At 43.0% G+C, this 21,984-nt stretch overlaps 2 protein-coding genes across 3 annotated transcripts in view; both read right to left on the reverse strand.

Annotated features, from left to right (window-relative positions):
* Nucleotides 1-4,976, reverse strand: part of LOC115179745 (rho guanine nucleotide exchange factor 2-like) — a 70,300-nt gene extending 65,324 nt beyond the window's left edge. Inside the window, exon 1 of one of the 2 annotated variants that reach the window (XM_029741465.1) lies at nucleotides 4,908-4,976. In XM_029741465.1, the coding sequence (XP_029597325.1) occupies nucleotides 4,908-4,961 (54 nt within the window). In that variant the 5' untranslated portion in view covers nucleotides 4,962-4,976. Of the gene's footprint in view, nucleotides 1-4,380; nucleotides 4,820-4,907 lie in introns of those variants that run through there. The other variant, XM_029741472.1, reaches the window with a different exon arrangement.
* A 521-nt stretch (nucleotides 4,977-5,497) lies between these two features.
* LOC115179775 (death-associated protein kinase 2) lies at nucleotides 5,498-20,456 on the reverse strand. Its single transcript, XM_029741534.1, has 12 exons — nucleotides 20,189-20,456; nucleotides 10,934-11,065; nucleotides 10,446-10,667; nucleotides 9,510-9,648; nucleotides 9,196-9,325; nucleotides 8,304-8,352; nucleotides 8,152-8,178; nucleotides 7,733-7,885; nucleotides 7,575-7,620; nucleotides 7,285-7,374; nucleotides 6,963-7,049; nucleotides 5,498-6,623 (listed from the first exon to the last, which is right to left on the reverse strand). Exons 2-12 carry the CDS (start codon nucleotides 10,993-10,995, stop codon nucleotides 6,543-6,545), a joined length of 1,086 nt encoding a protein of 361 aa, XP_029597394.1. The 5' UTR covers nucleotides 10,996-11,065; nucleotides 20,189-20,456; the 3' UTR covers nucleotides 5,498-6,542.
* Between the last annotated feature and the right edge of the window lie 1,528 nt (nucleotides 20,457-21,984).

The raw sequence follows: 21,984 nt of genomic DNA on the forward strand, positions 1-21,984 counted from the left end.
GAGACCAGTCAAGGATCATATCACCTCCACCTTACCTGTCACCCTAGACCCACTTCAATTTGCCTAGTGCCCCAATAGTTCACAGACGATGCAATCACCATTGCACTGCACAGTGCCTTATCCCATCTGGACAAGAGGAATACCTATGTAAGAATGCTGTTCATTGACTATAGCTCAGCATTCAACACCATAGTACCCTCCAAGCTCATCATTAAGCTTGAGGCCCTGGTCTCAACCCCGCCCTGTGCAATTGGGTCCTGGACTTCTTGATGGGCCGCCCCCAGGTGGTGAAGGTAGGAAACAACATCTGCACTTTGCTGATCCTCAACACTGGGGCCCCACAAGGGTGCGTGCTCAGCCCCCTCCTGTACTCCCTGTTCACCCATGACTGCGTGGCCATGCAATCCTCCAACTCAATCACCAAGTTAGCAGACGACACAACAGTAGTAGGCTTGATTACCAACAATGACGAGACAGCCTACAGGGAGGAGGTGAGGGCACTCAGAGTGTGGTGTCAGGAAAACAACTTCTCACTCAACATCAACAAAGCAAAGGAGATGATCGTGGGCTTCAGGAAAAAGCAGAGGGAGCACCCCCCGATCCACACCGACGGGACAGCAGTGGAGAAGTTGGCAAGTTTTAAGTTCCTCGGCGTACACATCACGGACAAACTGAAATTGTCCACCCACACAGACTGTGTGAAGGAGAAGGCGCAACAGCGCCTCTTCAACCTCAGGAGGCTGAAGAAATGTGGCTTGTCACCTAAAATCCTCACAAACTTTTACAGCTGCACAATTGAGAGCATCCTGTCGGGCTGTATCGCCGCCTGGTACGGCAACTGCACCGCCCACAATCACATGGCTCTCCAGAGGGTGGTGCGGTCGGCACAACGCATCACCAGAGGCAAACTACCTGCCCTCCATGACAACTACAGCATCCGATGTCACAGGAAGGCCAAAAAGATCATCAAGGATAACAACCAGCCAAGCCACTACCTGTTCACCCCGCTACCATCCAGAAGGCGAGGTCAGTACAGGTGCATCAAAGCTGGGACCGAGAGACTGAAAAACAGCTTCTATCTCAAGGCCATCAGACTATTAAACAGCCTTTACTAACACAGAGAGGCTGTTGCCTACATACAGACTTGAAATCATTGGCCACTTTAATAAATATATCACTAGTCACTTTAATAATGTTTACATATCTTGCATTACTCATCTCATATGTATATACACTGTATTTTATACCATCTATTGCATCTTGCCTATGCCGCTTTGTCATTGGTCATCCATATATTTATATGTATATATTCTTATTCCATTCCTTTACTTAGATTTGTGTGTATAAGGTAGTTGTTGTGGAATTGTTAGGTTACATGTTAGATATTGCTGCACTGTAGAAACTAGAAGCACAAGCATTTCGCTACACTCGGAATAACATCTGCTAACCATGTGTATGTGACCAATAAAATTTGATTTGATGTGTGTGTGTGTTTGCGTGCGTGCGTGTGTGCTTGCTCGTGTGTTCTCGTATGTGCTTTCCTGTGTGTTACCGAGTTGAGAGACTGAAAACAAGAGTGATTAAATATACATGTGCCATTAAGTGATTGAGTGTATTAACAGACAGGTGCCTCCCTCTGCATGGGCTAAAGGTAGGTAACAATGTCACTGTGCCTAGCTAGCTGCCTTGTCTCCTTCTCCCTATTCATATTTTTGCGCTCTTACATTTCTCACATTCCTCTTAATTCGTCTGCCTTTTCCACAATTTGTTAGAAAACTATTTTTCTTTTGTCAAACCAAAAGGTCTTAAAAGGGATACTTTGGGATCTACTTCCCCAAAGTCAGATGAACTTGTGGATACCATTTTCATGTCTCTGTGTCCATTATTAAAGAAGTTATAGGTAGTTTTGCGAGACAATGCTAACTAGCATTAGCATGATGACTGGAAGTCTGTGGACAATCTGCTTTAAGACATAAGGACTTAAGGTGAATTGAATGGTTGACTGCCATCTACTGTCTCTCCCCTCTCCATACACCATCTCTCTCCTTACCTCCCCCTCTTAGATCTCTACTCCCCTTCCACCATCGTTCACATTCCTCATCTCTAACCATAGACAGGACTCTGTCCAGGAATGTGAACAGTAGGAGGTGAAACAACATCCATGTCATGTTTCTTTCTGAAGAATGATGTGTCATCCGCTCTTCAAGCCCTCAAACATTTATCTCTTTAATCCAGCTTTCCATTCAGGGTGCTCTAATGCACTCCAATGTTTCTACACAGTTGCTTCACATGGGCAATGTGTTGTACTACCCAGCATTCTTTGAATTCATGGTGTCAATGACTTATCTGCCTAATTAAAGGTTAGGCTTATTAACTGGGGTTGCGTCGGCCAATCGGGAACGTACGTACAACCATGCTGAACAAGTCTGTGACCTTATGTCCATATAAGCTTTTTATATATATCTTGAGCGTTCCTGTTGGCCCTGTTCCTCCTTTCACTGTCCTTTCTTTAACTTCAAACATTTGTGGCTCATGAAGAAAGCTCCCATCATCCCAACATCCCATTCATCAGTGCCATCAACTGGGAACTTTTTATGACTCCTGTGGCCAACCTAATACTTAACTTGAAACTATGCAAACACACTTGATATACCTTTAAGGTTTGTCTACCTTTAAATCATTACCTAGCTTCTTCTTACAGACCAACCAGACATGAGTTTATGAGCCATGAAGTCCTTTGGGAAGGATGGGGAGAAACACGTCATGTTACTGTCAATGTTGTTAACACAACTTGAATTAAACCAAACTAAAATATCCCAGTCAATTTGTTCTTTAAAATACATTTCAGTAAATTTGAGATTTTTTTTAAATCAATGTTTCCCTGGTTATACTGTAAATACAGTAGGCTGCCTGTCATCATACTGATAGATGTTATGTCTCATAATGGTGTAATTTGAATATTTAAATTGTGTCAAACGAACCATGGTGATGAAATAAATATAATTTCCAACCCATTTTAGAAAAGTATGGTCCCCTTGGTAGGCTGCTACAAAATTATTGGAGAACATGGCTGGATGCCTTGAATGTCCCATGACTAAATAAACTAGGCCACACATTGAAAATACACTGAACAAAAAACATAAATGCAACATGTAAAATGTTGGTCCCGTGTTTCATGAGCTAAAATAAAAGATCCCAGAAATGTTCCATACGCACAAAAAGCGTATTTCTCTAAAATGTTGTGCACAAATCGTTTACATCCCTGTTAGTGAGCATTTCTCCTGCCAAGTTAATCCATCCACCTGACAGATGTGGCATATGAAGAAGCTGATTAAACAACATGAACATTACACAGGTGCACCTTGTGCTGGGGACAATAAAAGGCCACTATAAAAATGCGCAGTTTTGTCACACAACACAATGCCACAGATGTCTCAAGTTTAGGGAGCATGCAATTTGCATGCTGACTGCAGGAATGTCCACCCAAGCTTTTGACAGACATTAGAATGTTAATTTCTCTACCATAAGCCACCTCCAACATTGTTTTAGAGAATTTGGCAGTAAGTCCAACGGCCTCACAACCGCAGACCACGTGTATGGTGTCGTGTGGGCAAGTGGTTTGCTGATGTCAACGTTGTGAAAAGAGTGCCCCATGGTGGCGGCTGGGTTATGGTATGGGCAGGCATAAGCTACGGACAACGAACACAATTGCATTTTAACAATGGCAATTTGAATGCACAGAGATACCGTGACAAGATCTTGAGGCCCACTGTCATTCATCCGCCGCCATCACGTCATGTTTCAGCATGATAATGCACGGCCCCATATTGCAAGGATCTGTACACAATTCCTGGAAGCTGAAAATGTCCCAGTTCTTCCATGTCCTGCATACTCACCAGACATGTCACCCATTGAGCATATTTGGGATGCTCTGGATCAACGTGTACAACAGCGTGTTCCAGTTCCCGCCATTATCCAGCAACTTCGTACAGCCATTGAAGAGTGAGACAACATTCCACAGGCCACAATCAACAGCCTGATCAACTCTATGTGAAGGAGATGTGTGGCGCTGCATGAGGCAAATGGTGGTCACACCAGATACTGACTGGTTTTCTGATCTACGCCCTTACTTTTTTAAAAAGGTATCTGTGACCACCAGATGCATATCTGTATTCTCAGTCATGTGATATCCATAGATTAGGGCCTAATGAATTTATTTCAATTGACTGATTTCCTCATATGAATTGTAACTCAGTAAAATCTTAGAAATTGTTGCATGTTGAGTTTAAATTTTTGTTCAGTATACATACATTGACTTTATAATAGACATTTAGTTCATGGTCAGGTAAAACATTTATAAATTACTTGCAAATGACTCACCGGTTTGGTGGCTGCACCTGCTGCGATAGCCAACTTTCCAACCAGCGCGCAGATGTAATGATTGTCCTGTGCTTTTCACGTCTTCCCACGGTTTAGTCGGAAAAACTACAGTATAATAACGTTTTAATTACAGGTTTACCACAGTCCTGATATATATATGTATATTTTTTTTTTTACATTTAACTTTGTCCAATTAATAAAAATAAATGCAGACCATTCGAATTCCTCAAACGTCTACAGGTAAAGTGCCATGTGTCACTTGATCTCGAGAAGGAAACCCGTTTGACGTTTTGTTTGTCTCGCTCTGTGTATGAGTCGCCACTCCCACGATAATTCTTGGCTAGCCATAAGTGTGTATCCTGTTACTCCGTTTCGCTAGACATGGCTGTTTGCGCATCTCCTCTCACCTGTATGTACTGTATGTGGGTGTTAATGCGTGCGAATTACAAATATACTGAACACCTTGAACACGTATTATATTATGCACTTTTACTTCAATTTTAATGGTTGCCTAATTCCAAACTCACCTCTCTTGCGTGCTCGAGTGCGTCTGTTGGTGAGTCCTCTATGGCAACGGGCATGTGCTCTGTAGGATGCACATTGGAAGGAGAGAGGGCATGGGCAGATTCAGGAATTTACAGTGTGTGAAAGCGCTTTATTTCCTTGGCCCCCTCTCTCCAAGAACGCTGCTGACTCCTTGGATCCTGCTCATCTTGGAAGTGCCAACTATTCAACCCCCAGTTTCAAAACCTCCATACCCTTGTATAAACCCAGAGGAAAATGGCAACAATTCCCCACCCTTTGATAAGAATATGAGGTTGACAGCCTGGAACCAATTTAGAACATTTAGAATAAGAACTGAAAGACTGAAGTTTGCAGGCTTCACTTCTTCTAATCCATTTGTCTGTTACAATGAACCTTCACAATGATTATGATGTTAACTCTAGGTTCGCTATGGTCAAGTTAGATACAGGTTGCAGTTCACTGACTATCTTGACCTCATGGTTCAAATATGGTAACATGTGCCACAGAAACTAATGACTCAACCCAGTGCAAGTAGTCTGCTGTCTTTAAAAAACTGTGGGCTTTCAAAGTAACAAACGTATATACACTGTAATAGCTTTAACATCGTTGACTAACATTTTTTTATTCACCATCACACAATTCACAAAACATGGTTGTTGTCAGTATTAAACTCTCATTATTATATATATAAAAACAAGCCTACACAAGGTTAGAAAATAGCTTTCCATTTAAAAAACATAACTATAAATGTGACCTTTGACATAAGCCAAAGATAGTTGAAATGTTCAATAAAGTATATCTAAGATGAAGTTTGATAAGGCTTTTAAGGGCTCTACACACTAAGACCACATTACACATGTCAGTGTCAAACACTATCAAACATGGCTGTAACTGTGTATAGTACAGTAGCTCTGTATAAATTTATGATATCAAAATTCTGACACAATCAAATAATGTATCCACTTAAGGGCAGAATTAGAAAAACAGGCCTTGTATAGTTCCCTACTTTCATGTAAAACACTCAAATAACATTTGAGTTACCAAGTACTTTTTCTAGTTAATTCCATGAAATGCAAATGTCTCAGAAACTCAAATAAAATCAGTTTGGAATAGTCTTGACCTTTGATAGGCATACAGCAGTCAAAAATATCAGAACATGTGGCAGAGGCTAAATAATAACCACATAATATTGTAAGGCATAATAATTGCATTTGAGGTTAGCTATAAGTGTGACAAATTCTATCCCGTGCACCATCAAACTTAAACAAAAGTTTTGGCATTTTCAGAAAATAAATGGGTCAAACTTGAAAGGCACAGGCAAAAATATAAAAGGCACAGGCAAATACTAGGTCAAATGGGGGTGAAGTGTAACAGAAGCAGTTTGGTAAACTACACTGGTTTGATCAGGAAATGTGTCGGAGACATTAAAATTCAACTCTGTGGACTAACACAGGCTTCAGGCACCTGCACATCACGGGTTAGTTACTCGTATTGTCACTGGCATAGTCAGTCATTCTGTAACTCAGAGTATTGTTGATTGGTTCACTCACAAAAGGCTTCTCTCCATTTCCCCATGGTTGGATGGATAGAGGTGGTCTGAGGCTGTGTGGTGTGTTAGTGACCCCCAGTGGTCTTATTTAGGAACTGCTGCTGAGTCTGCGGCGAATGAGAGAAGCAGGCTTGGTCTCCGTGTCCTCCTGGTCGCTCTCACACTGCCTCTGACAAGGGGACAATTGCAGAGATATTCAGACATAAGCATATCAACAGCCTCATCGATATGTTGATATTGAGAGTATAATAAAGGGATTTATAACAGTTCAAATAAAGGGATTGTAATATTATGATGAAATATGGGTGCAATATTTCATTGTAGTTTTCCTGTTTTTGTTCTTTCCATGAGAATATAATTTAGTATATTACGATTGATTAAAATTGGTGTTATTGATTGCCCAGACAGTACACACAGCTAGTTATATAGGTCTTAGTCAGACTTTAAGAAAATAGCAGAAACCAGCATGTCCCCTGGTCTAGACCCAGTCCTTTCTGCTCTCTCTTACCAGTTCTGGGTCCTCCTGGGACCTGCTTTTACACTGCAACTGCAGGCGAAACAATCTGTTACACGCCCACACCATGTTATACGACATCTACAGAGAGAGAGAGGGGAAGGATTTAAAAAGGATATGAAAAGAGAAGGTCTCCATAGGAAAGCAGGACTTTGGAAAGAAAAAGGCAAATATGATGCAATACAATGTCTGGACCAGCAGGTGTCCCCCTCTCACCAATACTGTAGGACTACTGCTGCACACCAATGCAGATACAGGGTAGGAGAAAAGAAGAGGAAGCTACTTTGGAGTATTGAGATGCACCACTGGGCCTCACCTTCCATTTCCTTTTGGCGTTGAACTTCTTGAAGCTTTTCATGTTGATGGACGATCGACTTCTGTTATCCGCCTGTTTGCGCGTGACGGGCTGATAAACAAAGAATTAACGTGATATTTTAATAGACGCTTTAGCCTTTATCCAAAGTGACATGCAGTTCACAGCTTTTCAGTGTGAATCATACTCACAACTTAAGCTTTCCTACTCAAACCTTCAGCACAATAATGTGCTTATGTTGGGTTTATGTATTGAAGTTACCCCAATCAAATCACAATTCTCTCTTCTCTCACCTTGATCCAAGGGTGTAATAGACATTCATCCGCTGTCATTCTCTCTCTGTAGGAGGGACACACATCATTAAGTAATAGACTGTTGCATAGTATACAGAGGTTATAGACACTAACCATATCAACTAAACTAATAAATGAATGAGTGATAGTTTGTTTACATTGGGTCTTTGACCAGCAGTTTCTCAATAAAGTCTTTGGCCATGGTGCTGGTCTGGTTGAAATAGTTCTCTTCAAACTCATAGATCATCCCCACGATGTTCTTTAGTGTCTCCTCGTCATTATCTCCTTGAAAGGGGGACAAACCACTCAACCTGTAGAATAGGGGGATGTTCGAGAATATGTGTAGCTACCAGAGGAGGCTGGTGGGCGGCGCTATATGAGGACAGGCTCATTGTAATGGCTGCAATGTAATAAATGGCATGGGAGTCTAATGTGGTTTCATGTTTGATACCGTTCCATTTATTTCATTACAGACATTACAATTAGCCGGTCCTCCTATAGCTCCTCCCACCAACCTCACTACACTGGTAGCTACGTTATGTAAATTTCAAATTGTCCACTTGTTTTGCATACTCACAATATGTAGGTTATCACACCAATACTCCTGGAGATGAAAGAGATGAGAGATATGAGTGACTTTGTGTGCACAAAACTATTTACCCTGACAGTCAAGGCAGCTGGGACATTTTGGTTTATTTTTCTAATGAATAACATTGTAGTAATGATTACCAAATGTCGGCTGCCTCACTCAGGGGTTCGTAGTTAATCACCTCAGGGGCTGGGAAGAAAACGGAAAGGGAGAAGGGGGAGAGATAATGAGATACACATAACACAATCCAGCCTTATCCAGAAAAACAGAGTGTGTGTAAGAGAGGAAAAGAACAGATAGTAAAAGAGAGAGACATCTTTTGTAAGGACCTGAGAATACAATAGAGGAGAGTGTAATTTCCTTTTGTCACAACAGTCACTGTGTCATTGTGTTAGGAAACACTGGGTGATGCTAACACTGCTGTTGCACAATATAATGACATTCTCTAACAACGTTAAATGCTCTAAGGCCGTCATTGTAAATAAGAATTTGTTCTCAACTGACTTGCCTAGTTAAATAAAGGTTAAATAAATAAAAAATAAACATTAATCCTAAAATCTTACAGTAAAACACATGAAAATGGGCAACTAGTTGGGGAATAAGTGGGTTATGGTAGAACCCATGGCCTGACAATAATACCCATGCAACCCTTCTGCCCTTTCTTAAAGTAATCATTCCGTTACATTCTTTGTGTTGGCGACTCAGGTTGCATCATGTATTTCAGGTCTGTTGAAACTTCTCACACGTCTCTATCTCACTACCCCCAACGCCCCACCACATGCTCTGATGTCACATCCTGTCCACAACCACACCACTACCCCTTGGAAACTGTCTCCATGGAAACCTCAGCACCTTTCTAGAGGCTCATGCTAAATAAAAACTAAAACAGACAGGAAGACACACTGTACACACATCAAACATACACACCATAATCACACACTAACAAAATGCTCACACAACATGACACATACTGACTGACACAATTTCCACCAAACAAACACAGACAGTAAACATGTGGAATGTTCCACTTACCAATGTACTGTGGGGTCCCAGATAGGCTCCTGTACTCCTCCCCCTGTTTGAGGCGATGGGCCAGTCCAAAGTCAATGATCTTGATGTGGGGGTGTGGCATCGTCTTGTCAGCCAGCATGATGTTCTCCGGCTAAATGGAAAACAGAGAGCGTTACACACACACAATGCCAAATCCTGATGGAATGAAAAACAGCCCAAATGGGTTTAGGCAAGGGGCAACAGAGTCAGGCAACAGGGAGGCCCGTCCCACCTAATTCATGGTACAGGGAAACACTGCTTTCTATCAGCTCTATTTCTATTCCTGTGTGTCTCACCTTGAGGTCAAAGTGGGCAATGTTCTTAGTGTGCATAAAGCCCACTCCCATGAGGATCTGCTTCAAGAACTCTATGGCCTCCTCCTCAGACAGGCTCTCCTTCTCTGCTATGAAATCAAACAGCTCCCCACCACTGATACTAGAGCAAGTGGGGGGGTAGTGAGAAAGAAGTGGTAAAAAAAGTAGATAGAATTAAGCAGATGTAAGTTTGTCAGGACAATATCTTCATCACATACAGATGTAGGATCTTAATTTGTTCACCCTGTTGCAGGATACATTTAAAACTTGTAATATATTTGAGGTTTAAAAGGCTTCTGAAGTTTGTATCTTCTACTTTGAAATTTCAGACTTGATTTTCCCTTAGGAATAATGTATCAACCCCTACACAAATGTCAATTAATTATAATCCACATAAAAATTCAAATTTCTTGTTGCTGCAAGATTATTTCCCTGCTGTCGCAAACTGGCTCAAATTAAGATCCTACATCTGTCGACTTATAATAACTAGACCAAGTTATAAAAATGGCATCTCATTCATTCCTATTAAAGTTACTCGAAAGTGAATCAGCCTAAAAGTTTGCTTCAAGATCTTTTATTCATGCACTCTTGTTTCCTGGAGCGCAGCACCAGTTTGGTTGCAGTTGTGAGTGTGTCTGTATTTGGGGGGGGCTATTGTTCAGTTATATTAATAGGCTTTGAGTTGTCTGTCTGGCCTGGACTATTAGATTCATGCTAGTAATGACAGGAGGATTAGATGGGCTGACGGGACCAAGTGCTTCTCATTGTGTTCCCAATAAAAAGGCTGGGAGTGAGAGTGGTGCTCCACACAACTATTTCCATCCCACCTACTGTGGGCTGAGGGGGAAGACAGACAGACAGATAGACAGAGACCAGCAGAGGTCTCCCCCTCCCTCCATCTGTCCCCACTTGACTCACAGCTCCACGATGAGCACCACCTCGGCGCGACTCTCAAACACGTCCCTGAGGGCCATGACGTTGGCGTGCTGCAGGCTCTGCAGTATCTCCACCTCCCTCTCCACACTCTTCCTCTCCAGGCCCAGGCGGCTACTAGCGCTCCGACGCAGCTTCAGGAACTTCCCCGCCCAGTGGACTCCGGATGCCCGCTCCAGCACCGCACACACTTGCCCAAAGTGACCACTAGAGGGGGGCAGAGAGGGATGATATCGTAGGGAACTTTTGCATTGTGCTCTATATTACGCTGAACTACTCCTGTGATGCTAATAGGCCTAAAGCTTGTTTGAATGTGAGATGAGAGAGAGTAACAGAGAGGGGCATTGCACCTTTCTAGTACTATTTACTTAGCAGTGTATTCCTAGCATTATATGTAAATTAAGCTAAATTCAAATGAACATCAATTCATGTCTAGCGCTGTTCCATTCTCTACTCCAAACCTTCTCACTCACCTGCCAAGCACCTCTCCAATCTCATAGTAGTCCTCCACATTCTGCAGCTTAATCTGAGCCATGGTCTTGCTCTTTTTCCCTCTTTCCCCTCCTCACACTCTTTTTCTGGTTGTTTTCCAGGGCTACTGTACTCTGTAGAAGTGAGGGAAGAAAATAAGGATGACAGAACAGATGTGGAAGGTAAACTAAAATGTATTTCAAATATAGAAGCAAGTAAGTCACCAGACAGCATCAGGAACCATGGAAGAATGCCGGGACAATGAACAGAACTCTGTGTGTCGATAGAATTATTTCATTTACATTTTAGTCATTTAGCAGATGCTCTTATCCAGAGCGACTTACAGTAATGAATGCATACATTTCATTTCATGCATTTTTTGGTACTGGCCCCCCGTGGGAATCAAACCCACAACCCTGGCGTCGCACACACCATGCTCTACCAACTGAGCCACAGGGTAGGCTATAGCAGCAGATAAACTATAAACTAATGGAAACAAACATGGACATAAATTGAAAAAGGCACACACACGCACACCAACCCACACAACCATGGTCACTGGCAGATGTTTTGGGTTGGCATGGGGGGAGGGGGGTTTGGAACGATTTTTAAAAATGTATCTATCATCATCTATCTATCATCACATTACAGTTTTTTCAATCACTTTGATGAGATTTTCACAAGTATGTCTCAACGGTTAGTACAAAACTCAAAACAGATCCTGAAAAAGGCAGTTGTTTCAAAACTCTAAGCACTTTTTCAATTGACTCAATTCAATATTTAGTGCTGAAGATTTGCGCTGTAGCACGATTGAAATCTAGGCCCCAATTCAATTTGTATTGCGAAAATTCAGCGCTATATAGCGCGATTGAAATTGATAGGTAATTTCTGATTGAGGCGACATATGCAGCGTTTACCGTGAATGCAGTCTCCCCGAACGCGGGAACAGTGCCTTTAAATTTAAATCACGCTATAGCAATTTGATCGCACATGGGATAGAAATCAAGGACATTTTCAGTAAATGTTTATGGGTAGTGCCAGTGTATTGCCTAATGTGAAAACAGTGTAATATACTGTCATTTACAGTACTGTAGCATATTACGTTCAAAGGACAATTTTGCATCTTGCATTTCTTCCTATTAGATTAACTGTTAGTTAAAACAACTACTTTGAGAAGATATCATGATGTGTTTTGGTGATTAAATCAATGTTCTCATGGTATTGCACAGTAAACTTATATTTTGGATCAATGGTTGTGTGGTGAAAGTCTACAAACTAAATGAATACAAAATAAACGGTTTTGAATATAAGATCAGCTGTGTTACAAGTCTTGCCAGTTTGGAGTTTTGTACTAAGAGTTTAGAAAATTCACCCTATACTTTGTGAAAAGAGCACCAAAGCGATTGAAAAAAAACTGTCAATAAACAACTACACCTCTTCCTTGCATTTCATGTGTGTGTTTGATGGTTAGTCCTGCACGAACACTGATAACTTGAACAAAAGCAGCCCCTGACAGCGCCCTTATCCGGATGTTTTATAAAGAGCAGACATTTTCTGCTGTGTGTCTGTATATGTGTGTGTGTGATGACATCACCTTGCATGAGGTATGGAAGTTGTTTATGAATGGTAGTGGTTAATAGAGATGTTATTACGTCACGTTAATGAATGCTGAACAAATGTTCCACTATGGTTTGTTAATTTAGCAACGAAAACCAAATAATTATTCTTTACACACAACCACCCAACCACCAACACACATCCTTCCCTGCTGATGCTGGAGCACAAAGGCATGCTCTGTATCTGTAAATATTTACATGTCACCGGAAATAGCATTCATTTATCAGTGAACGCCCCAATGTGCTGTCAGCACACACACACTAACTAGCCAGGGGCCAAAGTGTTCTGCTTAACCACAACACAGATGAGAATAATTCTGTGAAAAAGAGAAAGACAGAGGTGTGTCCATATGCCCTGTGCATGTACAGTATGTGGCCTGTATGCAGGGCCTAGGGGTTTCTACTGTGTATGAGTGATGCATGGCATGATAACGGGTTCCAATCAATAGTCGGATAATAAATCAATGTACTCCTCACACTCAGTCATGGCAAGTTCTATCACCACATATCAAATCAAATTGTATTTGTGACATGTGCTGAATACAACTGGTATAGACTTTACCGTGAAATACTTGCTTATGAGCCCCTCCCAACGATGCAGAGTTTAACGATATAAATAATAACTAAATAGTAACACAAGAGGAAGAAAATAAAATACACAAGAATGGAGCTATATATAGGGAGTACCAGTACCAGATCAATGTGGAGCTATATACAGGGAGTACCAGTACCAGATCAATGTAGAGCTATATACAGGGAGTACCAGTACCAGATCAATGTGGAGCTATATACAGGGAGTACCAGTACCAGATCAATGTGGAGCTATATACAGGGAGTACCAGTACCAGATCAATGTGGAGCTATATACAGGGAGTACCAGTACCAGATCAATGTGGAGCTATATACAGGGAGTACCAGTACCAGATCAATGTAGAGCTATATACAGGGAGTACCAGTACCAGATCAATGTGGAGCTATATACAGGGAGTACCAGTACCAGATCAATGTGGAGCTATATACAGGGAGTACCAGTACCAGATCAATGTGGAGCTATATACAGGGAGTACCAGTACCAGATCAAAGTGAGGCTATATACAGGGAGTACCAGTACCAGATCAATGTGGAGCTGTATACAGGGAGTACCAGATAAATGTGAGGCTATATACAGGGAGTACCAGTACCAGATCAATGTGGAGCTGTATACAGGGAGTACCAGATCAATGTGAGGCTTTATACAGGGAGTACCAGTACCAGATCACTGTGGAGCTATATACAGGGAGTACCAGTACCAGATCACTGTGGAGCTATATACAGGGAGTACCAGTACCAGATCAATGTGGAGCTATATACAGGGAGTACCAGTACCAGATCAATGTGGAGCTATATACAGGGAGTACCAGTACCAGATCAATGTGGAGCTATATACAGGGAGTACCAGTACCAGATCAATGAGGAGCTGTATACAGGGAGTACCAGTACCAGATCAATGTGAGGCTATATACAGGGAGTACCAGTACCAGATCAATGTGGAGCTGTATACGTGGAGTACCAGATCAATGTGAGGCTATATACAGGGAGTACCAGTACCAGATCAATGTGGAGCTGTATACAGGGAGTACCAGATCAATGTGAGGCTTTATACAGGGAGTACCAGTACCAGATCACTGTGGAGCTATATACAGGGAGTACCAGTACTAGATCACTGTGGAGCTATATACAGGGAGCACCAGTACCAGATCACTGTGGAGCTATATACAGGGAGTACCAGTACCAGATCACTGTGGAGCTTTATACAGGGAGTACCAGTACCAGATCAATGTGGAGCTATATACAGGGACTACCAGTACCAGATCACTGTGGAGCTTTATACAGGGAGTACCAGTACCAGATCACCGTGGAGCTATATACAGGGAGTACCAGTACCAGATCACTGTAGAGCTATATACAGGGAGTACCAGTACCAGATCACTGTAGAGCTATATACAGGGAGTACCAGTACCAGATCAATGAGGAGCTGTATACAGGGAGTACCAGTACCAGATCAATGTGAGGCTATATACAGGGAGTACCAGTACCAGATCAATGTGGAGCTGTATACAGGGAGTACCAGATCAATGTGAGGCTATATACAGGGAGTACCAGTACCAGATCAATGTGGAGCTGTATACAGGGAGTACCAGATCAATGTGAGGCTTTATACAGGGAGTACCAGTACCAGATCACTGTGGAGCTATATACAGGGAGTACCAGTACCAGATCACTGTGGAGCTATATACAGGGAGTACCAGTACCAGATCACTGTGGAGCTATATACAGGGAGTACCAGTACCAGATCACTGTGGAGCTTTATACAGGGAGTACCAGTACCAGATCACTGTAGAGCTATATACAGGGAGTACCAGTACCAGATCACTGTAGAGCTATATACAGGGAGTACCAGTACCAGATCACTGTAGAGCTATATACAGGGAGTACCAGTACCAGATCACTGTAGAGCTATATACAGGGAGTACCAGTACCAGATCACTGTGAAGCTGTATACAGGGAGTACCACTACCAGATCACTGTAGAGCTATATACAGGGAGTACCAGTACCAGATCACTGTACGGTAGCAGAGTGAACAGGCTATGGCAATTCGGGCCTTCCTCTGACACCGCCTGATATAAAGGTCCTGGATGGCAGGGAGCTCAGCCCCAGTGATGTACTGGGCTGTTCACACCACTCTCTGTAGCGCTTTGCTGACATTTACCACACCAAGCGGTGATGCAGCCAGTCAAGATGCTCTCGATGGTGCAGCTGTAGAACTTTTTGAGGATCCGAGGGCCCATGCCAAATCTTTCCTGCCTCCTAAGGGGGAAGAGGCGCTGCCGTGCCCTCTTCATGACTGTGCGGGTGTGGACCATGTTAAGTCCTTAGTGATGTGGACGCCGAGGAACTTGAAGCTCTCGACCCGCTCCACAACAGCCCCATTAATGTGGATGGGGGCGTGCTCTCCCCTCTTTCTCCTATAGTCCATGATCAGCTCCTTGGTCTTACTGAAGTTGAGGGAGAGGTTGTTGTCCTGGCACCACACTGGTAAGTCTCTGACCTCCTTTTTGTAGGCTGACTCATAGCCGTCTGTCATCAGGCCTACCACCGTCATGTCGTCAGCAAACTTGATGATGGTGTTTGAGTCGTGCGTGGCCACGCAGTCGTGGGTGAACAGGGAGTACAGGAGGGGACTAAGCACACAGCCCTGGGGGGGGCCCTGTGTTGAGGGTCATCATGGCGGAGGTGTTGTTGCCTACCCTCACAACCTGGGGCCGGCCCGTCAGGAAGTCCAGGATCCAGTTGCACAGGGACGGGTTCAGTCACAGGGTCCCTAACTTGGTGACGAGCTTGGAGGGGACTATGGTGTTGAACTCTGAGCTGTTGTCTAGGAACAGCATTCTCACGTAGTTATTTCCCCTCTTGTCCAGGTGGGAGAGGGCAGTGTGAAGTGCAATTGAGATTGTGTCTTCTGTGGATCTGTTGGGGCAGTATACGAATTGGAGCGGGTCTAGGGAGTCTGGGATGATGTTGTTGATGTGTGTCATAACCAGCCTTTCAAAGCACTTCATAATTACAGTCATTTAGGCAACGATGGTCAGCTTGAAACATGTTGGGATTACAAACTGGGACAAGGAGATATAGAAAATGTCTGTGAAGACGCTTGCCAGCTGGTCTGCGCATGCTTGGAGAACGCGCCCCGTCGTTATGTCTGGCAGGCGGCCTTGTGATTGTTAACCCCCGTGTAAACGTTTTGCTCACATGGGCCATGGAGAGCGAGATCACACAGTAATCCTAAAAACAGGGGCTTTCATGCAAGGCACCATGTTATATTCCCTCGAAGCGAACATGAAAGGCATTTCGCTCGTTTGTGAGTTCTGCATCGCTGGGCAAATAATTTCTGGATTTCCCGTTGTAATCCATTATCGTCAACAAGCTCTGCCATATAAAATGAGAGTTGGAGCCAGTGTAATAGGATTCCTACTATATTGTTCTTTTGCATGTTTGATGTCTCGTCAGAGGTCATATCGGCCTTTCTTGTATGCGTCCATGTCGATGTCCGTGTCCCGTTCCTTGTAAGCGGTAACTCTGGCCTTTAGCCCAGTGAGAATATTGCCTGTAATTCAGCACCCCCAAACACCTTCCTGCGGCTATGGGCTTTTTTGTCTATGTGTGTGTATCTGCGTGTTGTATGTGTGAGCTCGCACTTGTGCGTTTGTCTGTCTGAATGTCTGTCTGACAATATGCATTGATGCAAGTTGGGAAAAATATGGTAAAAAAAACAGGATGTGTGTCTGTGTGGTGTGCATGCATGCATGTGTGAAATGACAACGTGTCTGTATGTGTGCTAGTTTGAAAAGAGAAGAGTCTGTGATGACAGGGTATTTGTGTCTTTGTTGCAAGACAATGGTAGGACATGTGACATGTTGTAACGTCTGCTACCAACTCACACTCTCAAACACGTACATCCCCTGAACGCAGCTCACTTTCCAGCCCACTTTGCAGCTCACACTCTCTAAAACACCTAGATCCCCTGAACGCAGCTCACTTTCCAGCCCACTTTGCAGCTCACACTCTCTAAAACACCTAGATCCCCTGAACACAGCTCACTCTCCAGATCCCAATAACCTTAATTCTGATCACCTGTTCACACACCTGTATGTCATTATCACACACTATTTAGTTCAGTTCTTTGCACCCCATCACTGTGAGGTATTGTTTGTTTTGTGACACACTTCTAGTCGGAGCTCTGTTTTTCCCCGTAATTTACTCCTCCTGTGTATGATCGTTTTTGCCTGCCTCACAAACGACACCTTTTGCCTATTCCCTGCCTGTACCTTAACAGGAAATCCGATAGGCTATTTACCTGTCGCCTGATCTCCCAGACAACGTTACTAGCCTTTTCCCTGCCTGTACTGTTGCCTTGTTGGACCCCCTGTGTATGACCTTCTGCTTGCCCCTGGACCCAGCTACCTGCCTCCTCCTGTGGTCCCTTACAATAAACACCTGCTGCGCCCTGCGCTTGAAACCAGCTCTCTGCCTCCCCTCGTGTTCATTACACATGTATACAGTACCTGTCAAAAGTTTGGAGACACTTACTCATTCAAAGGTTTTTCTTTATTTTTACTATTTTCTCAATGGTAGAATAATAGTGAATATATCAAAACTATGAAATAACACATGGAATCATGTAGTAATTTATTTGTATTTTTTATTTAACTAGGCAAGACAGTTCAGAATAAGTTCTTATTTACAACGACGGCCTACACCGGTCAAACCCGGGAGACGCTAGGCCAATTGTGCGCCACCCTATGGCACTCCCAATCACGGCCGGTTTTGATACAGCCTGGATTTGAACCAGGGTGTCTGTAGTGACGCCTCAAGCACTGAGATTCAGTGCCTTAGACGGCTGCGCACCCGGGAGCCCAAAAGTGTGTTAAACAAATCAAAATATATTTGAGATTTGTGATTCTTCAAAGTAGCCACCCTTTGCGTTAATGACAGCTTTGCACACACTTGGCATTCTCTCAACCAGCTACATTAGGTAGTCACCTGAAATACATTTCAATTAACAGGTGTGCCTTGTTAAGTTAATTTGTAGAATTTCCTTCTTAATGACACAATCAGTTGTGTTGTGACAAGGCAGGGGTGGTATACAGAAGATAGCCCTATTTGGTAAAAGACCAAGTCCATATTATGGCAAGAACAGCTCAAATTAGCAAATAGAATCGACAGTCCATCAATACTTTAAGACACGAAGGTCAGTCAATCGGGAAAACTTCAAGAACTTTGAAAGTTTCTTCAAGTGCAGTCGCAATAACCATCAAGCGCTATGATGAAACTGGCCCTCATGAGGACTGTCACAGGAAAGGAAGACCCAGAGTTACCTTTGCTGCAGAGGATAAGTTAATTAGAGTTAAATGCACCTCAGATTGCAGCCCAAATAAATGCTTCACAGAGTTCAAGTAACAGACACATCTCAACATCAACTGTTCAGAGGAGACTGTGTGAATCAGGCCTTCATGGTCGAATTGGCTGCAAAGAAACCACTACTAAAGGACACCAATAATAAGAAGAGACTTTCTTGGACCAAGAAACACGAGCAATGGACATTAGGCCAGTGGAAATCTGTCCTTTGGTCTGATGAGTCCAAATTTGAGATTTCTGGTTCCAACCGCTGTGTCTTTGCGAGACACAGAGTAGGTGAACGGATGATCTCCACATGTGTGGTTCCCACCGTGAAGCATGGAGGAGGAAGTGTGCTGGTGTGGGGGTGCTTTGCTGGTGACAGTCTGATTTATTTAGAATTCAATGCACACTTAACCAGCATGGTTACCACAGCATTCTGCAGCGATATGCCATCCCATCTGGTTTACGCTTAGTGGGACTATCATTTATTTTCAACAGGACAATGACCCAAAACACACCTCCAGGCTGTGTACGGGCTATTTGACCAAGGAGAGTGATGGAGTGCTGCATCAGATGACCTCCACAATCCCCTGACCTCAACCCAATTGAGATGGTTTGGGATGAGTTGGACCGCAGAGTGAAGGAAAAGCAGCCAACAAGGGCTCAGCATATGTGGGAACTCCTTCAAGACTGTTTGAAAAGCATTCCAGGTGAAGCTGGTTGAGAGAATGCCTAGAGTGTGCAAAGCTGTCATCAAGGCAACGGGTGGCTATTTTGAATTATTTCAAATGTAAAATATATTTTGATTCGTTTTTTTGGTTACTACATGATTCCATATGTGTTATTTCATAGTTTTGAGGTAGTCACCCGTAATGCATTTCAATTAACAGGTGTGCCTTAAAGTTAATAATGGCTAATAATGGCTGGAACGAAGCAAATGGAATGGCATCAAACACATGGAAACCATGTGTTTGATCTATTTGATACCATTCCACTAATTCTGCTCAAGCCATTACCACAAGCCCGTCCTCCCCAATTAAGGTTCAACCAATTGATACATTTTTCATTAAGGCAAATCAAGTCTGACATTTTTAAGTGGAAATTACAAACTTTAGAAGCCTTTCTAAACATTGAATACACTACACGTTTGCATTTCCTGTTGTCCAGGAACATTCCTGCAACAACAGGATGATCAAATTAAGATATGGCATCTGTATAGCCCCAGAGATTAGGACACAGATAGGGTATCACCAAATCTATGTCCCACAAAACAACGAGAGAAAGAAAGAGAGAGAGATTGAGAGATGCTGCATGAATGATAAGTGGGTTATTTATATCAAACAATAGTGAGAATTGACATGAAGAAGGGGAGGGGGATGCTTTGGCCACTTGTGTGTGAAGGATAGAGTCTAACGTGGCATCATCCATTCAAGCCTGCAACAAGTGACAATGGAAAAGTTGATGCGTAATTTGTGACATTGTAACAGCTGCGTCCATGGGTTTTGTATACAGTATGACATTACACATCCCTAAATAACAAAAACAATGGCCAACATCGCTTGATCTCCATCAGATGGAATCAACAGACAGACAAGAGGGAAATGGCTCCTCATAAATAGGCCTATTCAAATAAACGGATTTTGGGTCACCTTTCGTTTGAGGAAAAAGGTCTGTAGGCGGTGGTTATAGTTAAAGCTACTCACCCAAATAAATACACGATCTCGGGCGCCGCTTTGGTGTGAGGTTGGCCGTGTCACAACGTTCTACTTCTTCACCTGTGTACTATGCTTTACGAACTCCCGAATTTAAAGTAAATTTGTCTCCCTTGAAATGAAATAATTAGGTTGTGCCGTATTCTGACAGCAACAGGTTTCCGTGCTGGGGACAGAGTAGTAGCCAGACTAGTTCGACGGCTCCCTTTATTTCAATGCTCTTTGGTAGCCCAAGCCTACAGGGGAGCTAGAGATACGCGACGTACACCATGGCAAGCCCTCGCATACTTTTACATGTTTAAACCACATCAATATTTCTGTAGACTATAAAAGGTGCCTGTGGTGGCCCTGAATCAATCCACTGATTAGTCTACTACAATCCAATTACACTGGAGTTGTAGCCTATTGTGTGATGTGGTAAAAAAAAGTGCCCTAAAGGCAAGGTTGGGTAGGTAACTTTCAGTTACTAGTTACCTGTCCAACATTGTAATCAATAACGTCATTTTTGATTACCCAAACTCAGTAACTTAATCTGATTAGGCTTCTTTCAGTTACTTTTAGATTACCATTAAGAGGCATTAGAAGAAGACCAAAAGGTTCCATCAAACACATTTGGTGTGTCATCATAGCGGTGTCTCTGACTTTTGGTCAGACGATCACAGATGACTGATAGGGGCGCTGTGTTGAAGCCCCATGCCTCCATCTTGGACCCCCACCATTGAGAAAAATATTTTGGAAGCTAAGGAAATGCATTTATTAATGTCTACATTCGTTTTTGCCTCATTTATTCTATTACACACACCTTAATGCATTAATAAGGCCACTTTAATAACGTTTACATATCTTGCATTACTCATCTCATGTGTATATACTGTATTCTGTACTATCTTTTGCATTTTAGCCTATGCCGCTCTGACATTGCTCATCCATATATTTATATATTCTTATTCCATTCCTTTACTTAGATTTGTGTGTATTAGGTATTTGTTGTGGAATTGTTAGATATTGCTTGTTAGATATTGCTGCACTGTCGGAACTAGAAGCACAAGCATTTCGCTACACTCGCAATAACATCTGCTAACCATGTGTATGTGACCAATAAAATTTAATTTGATTTCAAATGATATTATGTGAGCTAAACATATATATTTTAATATATCTCATTTTCACCTCATTTCACACCTGATTTATTTAACAAAAGACAAATCTCAATAGCTGGTCGAGGTAACAAGTGGGGGGGTGGGCCTTTCCTCTTTTTTTCTCTACTGCTGCTCTATTGTTCCTCAAGCAAGTGGGAGGCCAATGACATCACGGATTCCCATCAGACCAACTCCTTGAATTATTTATTTATTTATTTATTTATTTTTCCCCCTTTCAGTGATATCCATTGCTGCAACTCCCGTACGGAATCGGGAGAGGCGAACGTCGAGAGCCGTACGTCCTCCGAAACACAACCCTGCTAAGCCGCACTGCTTCTTGACACACTGCCCGCTTAACCCAGAAGCCAGCCGCACCAATGTGTCAGAGGAAACACCATATAACTGGCGACCGAAGTCAGCGTGCATGCGCCTGGCCTGCCATAAGGAGTCGCTAGAGCTGGATGGGACAATGACATCCTGGCCGGCCAAACCCTCCCCTAACTCGGACGACACTGGGCCAATTGTGTGCCACGTCATGTGTCTTCCGTTCGCTGCTGGTTGCGACACAGCCCGGGATCAAACCCGGGTCTGTAGTGATGCTTCAGGAACGGCGATGCAGTGCCTTAGACCGCAGCACCACTAATTATT

Source organism: Salmo trutta, chromosome 3 (assembly GCF_901001165.1).
Source record: "Salmo trutta chromosome 3, fSalTru1.1, whole genome shotgun sequence".
Classification (NCBI taxonomy): Eukaryota; Metazoa; Chordata; class Actinopteri; order Salmoniformes; family Salmonidae; genus Salmo; species Salmo trutta.

Bases quoted from the DNA above. Each gene is read 5' to 3' on its own strand.
- LOC115179775 (XM_029741534.1), bottom strand. From the start codon at position 10,995: ATGGCTCAGATTAAGCTGCAGAATGTGGAGGACTACTATGAGATTGGA. The intron at 7,886-8,151 runs GTGAGTATGCAA...CCTATTCTACAG, and splicing joins GGTGTGATAACCTACATATT to GTTGAGTGGTTTGTCCCCCT. The intron at 6,624-6,962 runs GTAAGAGAGAGC...TCCCCTTGTCAG, and splicing joins CCCAGGAGGACCCAGAACTG to AGGCAGTGTGAGAGCGACCA.